The sequence below is a fragment of the Onychostruthus taczanowskii genome, unplaced genomic scaffold, assembly GCF_017590055.1.
Source record: "Onychostruthus taczanowskii isolate IOZ18803 unplaced genomic scaffold, ASM1759005v1 scaffold48, whole genome shotgun sequence".
Classification (NCBI taxonomy): Eukaryota; Metazoa; Chordata; class Aves; order Passeriformes; family Passeridae; genus Onychostruthus; species Onychostruthus taczanowskii.
The window spans coordinates 5,788,845-5,799,212 of record NW_024502347.1 but is presented as its reverse complement, the minus strand read 5'-3'; the positions used below and the strand labels follow the sequence as shown (position 1 = coordinate 5,799,212).

General features: G+C 57.3%; 1 protein-coding gene across 1 annotated transcript; it reads left to right on the top strand.

Moving 5' to 3' along the window:
- Positions 1 to 204: 204 nt before the first annotated feature.
- Positions 205 to 7,905, top strand: PRDM13 (PR/SET domain 13). Its single transcript, XM_041414863.1, has 4 exons — positions 205 to 345; positions 2,029 to 2,160; positions 2,259 to 2,379; positions 5,670 to 7,905. The coding sequence occupies exons 1-4, from the start codon at positions 205 to 207 to the stop codon at positions 7,133 to 7,135; spliced, it is 1,860 nt and encodes a 619-aa protein (XP_041270797.1). The 3' UTR covers positions 7,136 to 7,905.
- Positions 7,906 to 10,368: the final 2,463 nt, after the last annotated feature.

Here is a 10,368-nt window from a genome sequence, read left to right as displayed (position 1 = left end):
ACTCTCTCACCAAACTCTGCGCCCCAGAGCATCCCCCTGCCAAGGGGTACCCCTCCTGCTCCCGTTGAAAAGCCGGCGTCCACACAGCGCCGCGTCACTCTGCGGGCGGAGATACGCCTGTGCTCATCCTCCCGCCGCCTGCCGCTGTCACTCCGGCCCCCTTAAGTAGTTGGGGTTCCCGAGCGCTCACACCCAGCGGCAGCGATGCAAACCAGCAGGGCTCCGGCCATCAGCGTCAGCGCGGAGAGCTGCATCCCGGCTGGGCTGCGCCTGGGTCCTGTGCCGGGCACCTTCAAACTGGGCAAGTACCTGTCAGACCGCAAGGAGCCAGGACCCAAAAAAAAGGTATTTTCCTACGGTCACTCCTGCACCGCTGGACTTTGATTATTCGTTGACTCGGGGGAAGCCGGCTTTGGGAGAAGAGGCTGCTCTTCCCCGTCTCTCTTCAATCCTTCCTTCTTAGAGAGAGCCAGGAAAGCAAAGGGAAGCATTTCCAGAACGTCCTGAGATATGTCCCCGTGGTTTTGCCAGGAAAGCCTGCCCGCTCGTGCCCTCTCCCCCTCCTCCCCAGCGCCGGGGCCCCCAGCCCGGCAGACCTCCGGGGCGAGGACAGAGGACACGGGGGCTCTCCCGGAGGAGTGGACGCTCCCCCGCCTTGGACAGAGACGTGCTGGAAGCGTCGCCTGAGCTCCGTGCCCGATGTCGGAGGCCCCTGGTCCCGCCACCCAGCCCCCGCCCCCCGGGGCTCCGCTCACTGGGGCATTGCCCCTTTCCTTGGCAGAACCGGGACCTGCCACGGCCGGCTCCTCGCTCCTGGAGCCCCGGCGAGGCGAGGGCATGAGTCTGTCACAGACCCCGGGTTTTGTCCCGGGAAGGAGCAGGGCAGAGGCAGACGCACCGATTTATTTCTGTGTTTGGCTCGGGTTCGTGCCCCCCAATCTCTCTTCTCGGCCGCGAGTACTTTGGCTTGGGCCTGAAGGGAGTGTGGGGCGAGAGGACCGGGGCAACCCCGGAGACAGAGCCGGGGTGCAGGTCGCAGGTGTCGGGGCAGCCCAGGGCAGCTCGACCTTCCCCCAGAGCCTCGGGGGGACCCGCTCCCCTGGAGCCGCAACCAACCCGCACAGCCGGAGCGGGAGGGATGACGGCCACACGGCTGCCGGCTTCGGGGTCAGTCCGCGTCCGAGGGAAGGAGCGAGAAGGAGGCGGTGAAAGGCTCTCGCCCCGTCCATCAGGCTCTTCAGGGGGCTGCGGATGAGACCCCTCCTTTCGCCCCCCGGGCAGCCGCGGCTCACGCGTTCCGCTCTGATTTTTAATGCACTTTAATTGTTTTTAAACGCTCTGCCAGCCCACTCAAATTTATTTCTCATCTGGCTCCCTTGGTTTCTCGCTTTAGACTGCTTTGTTCCGATGACTTTTATTGCACGGTCATTCAGGGAATGGGCACTTCATTTTCTCTTTGTATGGGCAAGCAGATTATGAAGTATGGGGCTACAGGGACTTGGTAGCTAAGCAGAATCGTCTCCCCTTTCCCTCTCCCCGTCTCCCGACTAGTCCTGCATGTCGCAATGGTTTTGCACGGACTTAGAGATGAAAAAAAAAAACTAAAAATCGTACCTGGGTATTAAATATAGCTTTAAGCGAAATGTAACAACTGCAACTGGACAAGATGCGTTTGGATCAATGCTACCCAAGGGAAAAATCTCGTTTACCCTCTCCGGGCACGGGTTCTTCCATCCTTACGCTGCGGAGCTGCAACCGCCTCTAGGGCAGCCGCATCTCTGCCAAGGCACCTGCTAGCCGGGGATTGTCCTACCCAAAGGTGGGTGAGGATGGCAGCGTTAAACAGGCGGCAAAAGGAGATGCTCTCGCTGCTGCTTATAGCTGAGATGTTCAGCCCCCTGCCTGCTGTGGGGATGCAGCTCGACGGGCCAGGCAGAGCGGGCAGGCAGGCAGGGGGACGGGTAAGCTTTTTGCTCTTTTTGCGTTTCGTTTCACTTGAAAATGACAGCAGTGCCTCCTGTTTTCCAGGTGCGGATGGTCAGAGGGGAATTAGTGGATGAAGCCGGGAGCTCAGCTCTGGAGTGGATAGGGTTAATCCGAGCTGCCCGAAACTCCCAAGAGCAGACACTGGAGGCTGTTGCGGATCTGCCAGGAGGACAGGTACCCCACTCGCGGCTCCGGGCTGGCATGGCACCTCTCTCCGCCACCTGCCTCCCCTCTCAAGCCTCCTGAAGAAGTTTCCTTTCTTCCCTCTCCAGATTTTCTACCGGGCGCTGCGAGATGTCCAGCCGGGAGAGGAGCTTACCGTCTGGTACTCCAACCCTCTGGCGCAGTGGTTTGACATCCCCGTCACAGCCACGCCGACGCACGACGAGAAAGGTACAGATGCGGGCACTCATTTCAGAGCAACCAAATTAAATGAAACTAAACAAACCCTCTTTAGCTAACGCCGTTGACAGGAACTCAAACTGCTGTAGGCAAACCTGGGCCCTCAGAAAAATAAATGCCAGTACAGCTGCCGTGAATTTAACCCACCATCCTTTAAACTAAGGCTCCATCTGCTTACATTTAAAGGGTGATCTATTAACTCGGCAGCGTATGGAAAGGCCCCCGTGCGTCGAGTTGTTCCCTAATCGGCCCGATTTAATGATTCTTTGATAGGCAAATGGGGTTTCTGTGAAACATCGCTATAGTTGATATGCGAGGCAGCTCAGTTCAGCTCACTGTTCAGCTCGATGCTGTTTCTCAAAACATCGGGTTTACCTTCCGTCCTCAGAGTTTCAGAGACTCTTTTCAGGTTCTCTTGCGTGTAGATTCACACAGTCAAGCCAAAACTGGACAGTACTGGGCAGTCCTTGTAAATTAGAATACGTTAGGTAAAAGGTTAAGTTGGCGTCAAATCACACTGAGATCAGAATAGGCAAAGACGGTGGGAAGGGGAAGACACCAGTCTGGGACGGCTCGTTTCAATCCGCAAACCTAATTTTAGCTGGAATTACACCGGTGTTAATAAAATGATAAGGTGGCAGCACATTAAAAAAAAAAAAGGCCAGGGAAAAAAAGGCGGACCACATCAGCGTTCACTTGTCGGGCTTCTCTGTCGGCGGCCACCCCCTTCCGCTGCTCCTGGGTCCGGGCGCTCCCTGGGGCGTCGGTGGCGGCAGCTGCCTGTGGGCACTCCCCTCGGGCTGAGCCCGCTCCGCGGGAGATGAGGGAACCCCAGCCGCTCCTGCTTGGCGCAGAACATCCTTCAGCTTGGCAGTGTCCCCGGGAAGGGAGCGAGTGCACGATCCGGGCAGGAGCTACCCCCTGCCTCCGTCACGGCTGGCCGCTCCTCAAGGTGACCAGAGTCCGGCCCGAAGGGATGGCTGCGGGAAGGCCAGGCTCTGGCTATCCTATCACATCGGGCTGTGTGCAAGAGCCCAAATCCCTCCTTGTACGAAAAGTACACCCGGAAAATAAACTCTTGGTCACATTTCTGTCCTCGCCACGTCGAAGGACAGTGAGGCCATGGATCTGCCGAGGGTCACCCCCTCGAAAAGCCTGGCGAAGTTTCGGTAAGCAAGGAGGACTCGCGGCTGTGTTGCGCCCCGTTCCTGTCCAGCAGCCCTTGCTGCGGATGGGTACCAGTGCTACTCGGGGGAAAAATGAAAGAGAGCTCAGGTCTGCAAGAGGCTCCCAGCGTGCGGCGTCTTCTTCGCGCCGTCGAAGCAAGGCTGATTTGCAAAGTGACCCTACGGATCTGCTGTGTCTTCAGTCCCAGTTTCTAGCCTGAATAATACAGACTCAGAAAAAGTATATCAGCATGCTGGAATGCTCTTCTTTTCATGACCATATGCTGAAAAAAACAAGCCGAAAATCAAACTAAAGTCCAAACCCCCACCAACCGAAAAGAGGTAGCAGAAGAAATTCAGAGAATTTAGTTTTTTTTTAACACAAAACGCAAAAAGCAAACTAAATCAAAAATTTGGAATTTTTCTGTGTCTGACCCCTTTAATTTGGGTCATCGTGGTGAGAAAGAGGTGGTTTTTGGTGGGGTTGTGCAGTGGTTTGGGGTTTTTTTTTGGGCTTTTTTTTTTTTTTTTTTTTTTTTTTTTATATATTTTCCCTGGAGCTGTTTTTGTTGAACTGGAGCTGAGCCGGGGAAGCGCCGAGCTGGGCTCGGTGGCGATCAGGAGCCTGTCCCGACCATCTTTTGCCGAGGACACCCGCGCTGCTGTAGAGACCTGCACAGGCAAACGAAGATAGCGGAAGGGAGTCCGTGGCGGTCCGTGGCTGTATTCCTTTCCATCCTTTACCCTTTTCCCATGCACGGCAGTGGGACTGACACCTTGGTTCCTCCTTCCGTGGCCGCTGCCTCTCTGGGGCCCGGGCAGACACAGTCTCGTTTCTCGCCCTCCTCGACGGGGTGAAAACCAGCCCCCAGCGCCTTCACAATGCTGCAGATCCCGGGACCGCCTCTCCACGGCTAGCGAGGAAAGGCGGCGAGCACACACGCGGCGAGATACAGGCAACGGCGTGCGATGCTTCCACGCGAGCTCGCACACGAGTTTCCCGCGGAGAGCGAAGATTCCGTTTTCCACCCGCAGCAGACATCGACTGATCCCCCCCAAAAGCCGGTGACAGGGAGGTTGGGTCACGGCCATCGCATCCACCACGGCGACCCGTCCTCCCCGGGTGCCCCGACAGACGAGGGGCACGATGCAAGGTCTCACCCCTGTCATCCCCCACGGGATTCCCTGAAACGTGAAGAACTGGCCCCAGGCCTGGAGCGGGCTCTCATTTCCGTGCGGCTCTTGGCCTCACCTTAGGTGTTTCGGTGCATGAAACTGCGGGATGAGGGTCAGCTGGGGACGGTCAGGGTGGGCAAGAGCAGAAAGAGAAATTCAGAGGCTTACCAGCGTAGTATGGTGACTGGGAGAAACGAGAGAGAGACAGATGGGTACAAAGAGACAGAAAAAAAAGAAGAGAGGAGAGAAGGAGGAGAGGAAGGAGAAAGGAAAGGGGAAAGTGGGGAGAGGGAGGGAGGGAGGGAGGGAGGGAAGGAAGGAAGGAAGGAAGGAAGGAAGGAAGGAAGGAAGGAAGGAAGGAAGGAAGGAATTGCTAGACAGACAGGTGGCCACAGAGGCGGCGTTTACTCTCGGGGCTGGGGAGGTGCTCTTCTTTGGGAGTACTCTCCTGGCAAGCAAGGCAGGAGGGGGAAAGCAGAGTCTGAGCCTCTGCGGTGTCGGGCAGCCACCACAGCCGCGGCCACCGAGGTCTGTTCCGCTTGAGAGAAGTCGAAATGGGACGGGGTACAAAGGGCATTGTCCTCTGAAAGGGAACGATTACATATGGCCCATACATATCGGATATTGTCTCGCCGCGTAATGAGGGGCTCACGATCATTAGATTGGCCTTTGTTCGGTGCAGCCGACTCCCTGACATACGCTACCTCCTCTGCAAACGCCAACAGATGGGCCCCCCGACAGACGACTCGCGGCAGCAGCTGCTCCCCCCGGCCCTACGGCGCCCCGCTCGCGGGAGCTCAGCCCGGACCGCACAGCGCCCGCACCGCTCCGCGGCGCAGCATGGCGGGGGCGGGACGAGGCGGAGGGAGCGCGGGGATGCCCGGGGAGGCGCGGGGATGCGCGGCCGCCGCTGACGGGTACCTCCTCTTGCCTCCGCAGGGGAGGAGAGGTACATCTGCTGGTACTGCTGGAGGACCTTCAAATACCCCAACAGCCTCAAGGCCCACGTCCACTTCCACTGCGCTCTGAGCCACGGCCGGCCCTTCCTCCATCACGACCACGGCCGGCCCGCCGCCACCGCCTTCGGCCTGGCCCCCAAGGAGCTGCCGGCCGCCTCACTGCGCGGCCACCCGCCGCCCGGCTGCGGCCCCCGGGAGGCCGTCAAGCGGGAGGCCGTCGTCGCCTCCCCGCCGCTCGCCAAGCCGGCGCTGCCAAAGCGGGCGGCGGGCAAGGAGGAGCAGGAGCGCGCCCTGGACATGAGCGTGGGGGCCGCCCGCGGGCCGGGGCCGCTGCTGGGGCCGGCGGGCGGTAACGGGCTGGCGCTGTGCCCCGGGGCGCGCTCGGCCTTCCGCCCCGCCGGGTCGCTGCGGGAAGAGGCGCGGGGCGCCGCCGCCCTCGGCTTCTCCAAACTGCTGGGGGGACTGAAGGCGGGACGCGCCGCCGCCGAGGCGCCGCCTAAGTGCGGAGCGCTGCCGGGTGAGGCCGCCCCGCAGGCGGCGGCGGCGGGGCTGGCTTGCGGCGGCGGGCTGCGCGCCTTCCCGCTGCTGTCGCCGCTGGAGGAGGCCTCGGCCTTCCGGCAGGTGGAGCGGGGGCTGCCCGCGGCCGCTCTGCCGCCCGCCCGCTACCCGCCGCTGCCCGGCGGGGCCCTGGAGCGCTTCGCGCTGCCGCCCTTCGAGGGGCTGAAGGCGTACGCGGGGGAGTGCGGGCTGCCGGTGATGCCGCTCACCGTCTACAACGGGGAGCTGCTCTACGGGGCAGCGCCCTACTACCCGCTGAAGCTGCACCTCGGCGGCCTCCTGAAGTACCCTGAGTCGGTGTCGTACTTCGCGGGGCCGGCGGCGGGTCTGCACGCCGCAGAGCTGGGCTCGCTGGCCAGCATCGACCGGGAGATCGCCATGCACACGCAGCAGCTCTCCGAGCTCGCGGCCGAGAAAGGCCGAGGGAGGCTGGAGGCGCTGCCGGCGGGGGCGGCCGGGGCGGCCGGAGGGAAACCCAAGACCGGTCACCTGTGCCTGTACTGCGGGAAGCTGTACTCCCGCAAGTACGGGCTGAAGATCCACATGCGGACTCACACCGGCTACAAGCCGCTTAAGTGCAAGGTCTGCCTGCGGCCCTTCGGGGACCCCAGCAATCTCAACAAACACATCCGCCTGCACGCCGAGGGCAACACGCCCTACCGCTGCGAGTACTGCGGCAAGGTGCTGGTGCGACGCCGCGACCTGGAGCGGCACGTCAAATCCCGGCACCCGGGGCAGAGCCTCGGCAAGGCGGCCGAGGACAAGAGTGACTCTGGCTATGCGCAGCCCGAGCAGGAGCAAAAGACTGATAACGAGAGCGATGTGGACGTCTGCTTCACCGACGACCAGAGCGACCCGGAGAGCGGCAGCCGGCACCGCGAGCAGTGATGCGGGAGGCGGCCGGGGCGGGGCGGGGGTGAGGGGAGCGCTGCAGCCCCCCTCCCACTACTCTGGGCTCCCGGGGCGGTCCCACGGGAGGCCGTGTCGCGCAGGAGCGCGGGCTGGCGGGCAGAGCCGCCGGCGGGGCGGGCAGGGGTGCGCGGGCGTCCCCGGGATCCTTCCATTGCGTCGCCCCGGCGCTGCAGCTGCGGTGCCTGGACAGGGGCGGGAGGGAGAAACCCTGGCGGGCCTGGGATCCCGCTGGACAGGCACCGCATCCCGATAGGAGCCCGCATTTCAGTGGCCATATATTTTTATTGTACCTTTGTGTCGAGAAAATTGTGCCTTTTGGAAACGATTTTTTTTCTATGCGCTCTCCCATCACTCGTTCCAGCCGTCTGAGCCGTGGGGCTCAGCAGCAGACCCGGGTCTGCAAGCGCCTCTGGCACCTGTACACTTTATTTGACACTTCATCCGTGCTTGCTTGGGTCCTAATAAAGCAATACCAACAGCTTTTTTGGAAAGACAGAAAAAAGCAGACAACAAATTGCCACTCTTGCAGCATGGAAGAGGTTCGCGTAACAGGTGCACCATTTGATCAAGTTGCAATTATTTATAGCAGATAATATTTGAGGAACAAATGTAAAATAAATATTGAAAAGCATGACTTTAAAAGCACGCACTATATAATTTTAAAGGAAATACACTCTCTGTTTGGTAGAATACAAATGTGGTGTATGTTTGTTTTCTAATGAACGATGTACAGTGGATACAGTATTTTGGTCTTGGTTCCAGTTTGTCATGCGATTTTTTTAAAAAAAGAAATAAAGTTACTGACAAACTACTGATTGCCTAGTTGTTCGTTGAGGTGCTGTCAGCAGGATCTCGTGTTTCTTTACAATGCTTCTGATGATTGGAAGCTCAGACCCATCTGTATACAGCGTCTTTGGGTCAAGCTCTAAACAGTTTGCCTTTGCATATGTCGCCTGAGCATTTTCCTTCTCTCATTTAGCAAAACCAAGGGGCAAAAATCTCAAATCCAATCTGTTCTTCTCTATGCTTAGGATTTTCGATTTTTTTCCCCTATTTTGTTTTGCACAGGGCGAAGGCAGAGCTGTTAAAGGCTGGACATTATTAGTCTGTTTTTATCTGTTTGCACTCGGTCAAACGTGCCACTTTTGCGGACACTCTCCTTTAGAATCGTTGTTACTTTTATTTGAGGGAAAAATCTTCTTATTCTTTGGTATGAAAAATCTGAAACGAGTTCAGCTTAAAAAAAAAAAAAAAAAAAAAAAAAAAAAAAAAGACTGCCAGAAAATTCTGTTTCCCTTGGCAGCTCCTCCAACTCACCAGGCAAAAGGATGCAACACTGCCGACAGTGACCCGCCAGCTGTGACCGGCCAGCTGTGCGGGTCTGCCCGCGCAGGTCCGAGCTGGAGCTTTCCGTGTGCCCTCGGGCAGGCAGTCAGGAGGGAGCCCCGCTTTTTGGTTTGGCGTAGCTCACAACTCTGAAGCTGACGGTAAATCTCTTTGATTGCTCGATACACTTCGAAGACTCTGAGTTCTCAGGATCGAGCCTTATTTCAGTCCGGGGTGTAGGCGATGCATTGTAAAATACAAACAAATTACTTTGAGTATCTGCGAGAATTTCAGACACAAAACTGATCCTTCGTTTGCTCACTTAAGGTTATACCTTTCTTGACAGCAATAGGAAGAGGGAATTCAAATGCCGGTCTTGAATTTCCTTTAAAGATTTGATGCTGTAACGTTATTTGTTTGACGGCTTTTTTTTCCTTTTTTTTTTTTTCCTTCTTGTTCCCCCCCCCCATTTGGGCTTGTGCACCCACTTACTCGATTCGTTTTATCCCAAGACGCAAGTTGTCTTTCTGACATGAAAATAAAAGGAAAATCCCTCTCCTGCAAAGGAGGGGATCTTTTTAATCTCTTGGCAGAGCTGAAAATCCTGTTGTCATTCACAGCACCGTCAGCAGGACCTGGAATATCTCCCACCTGTTCTTTATTTCAAAATATTTTTCTGCTGCTTTCCCAAAGGAGGGCACCCGCCATGGAGATGCTTTTGGGGAGGGATGCATCGTGTGCTGTGAGGTCGTGGAAAGGGTATAATAATTCAACTGTGATACGGGAAATATCTTCATGTCTGTAGAGCTTGTGAGTTTTAATAGAAGTGTTGAAGTGTTCCATCAAATCGTAGTATTTGGGCCACCTTAGTAAAAAAAAAAAAAAAAAGCACTCCAGAGAGTCAACTTGTGGGAATTAATGATCTGTATATATAATAATCAGTCTCAGAGTTAAGAAAAAAAAACCAAACTGAACTAAATGTAACTAACCTCAAATAACTAAAGCCCAGGGGAAAAAAAAAGAAGAAGAAACAGTATATAAATAAATAGATAAATATATATATATATATATATGTATGTGTGTGTGTGTGTGTGTGTGTGTGTGTATATGTATATGCCTATATATATGTATATATATATTTTTTTTTTTTTTTAATTGCTATGCGGCGGCTAAATCGAAATACGAAGTACGAAGCACAGGCGGAGACGCGCGGAGAACTTCTGCCACATTCGCTTTCAGGGGCCATTCCTGCGGCGTTCCTAGCGGACCCGCACCCTGCTAGCCCCGGTGACGGGCGCGGGCCCGCCGGAGCTCCCGCCTCCCGAGCCTTGCGAGCCGCGCCCCGCGCCAGGGGCCTGCCTGCTCCTGCTTGGTGTCGTGGTTAATTTCACCCCGCCTTAAATTTTATTTTATTAAATTTTACCACATTTTGGGCTGTTTTATTCGATTTTGATTTATTTTGTTTTATTGTCCCTGTCAGGCCAGGGATGAGGCGACGACGTTCTCCCGAAACCTCACCGCCTCCCGGCGGTGTCGGAAACCCGGGATGCAACCAGGGCCAGGGAAAGCAGCATTTCAGGCGGGTCGGCAGCCGCAGCCCCGGGGTTCCGGCGGGCCCCTCGCTCCTCGGGACGCAGCTCAGGGCTCAGCGGGGGCAGATCGCTCCCGCTGCTCTCCCGCGGGGCGGGCTGAGGGTCCTGGGCCCCGCCACCGCCCCCTCCCACAGCCCCGGCCCGCGCTGCCAACGCGGGCGCTGATTGGCTGAGCCCCGCGGCGGCCCGCGTTTCTATTGGCCGGTCCGTGCGGCTTGGTCCCGCCCCGCGGCGGCGGCGGCGCTGAGGGCAATGTGCGTCCCGCGTCGGGCCGGGAGCGCCGCGGGAGGC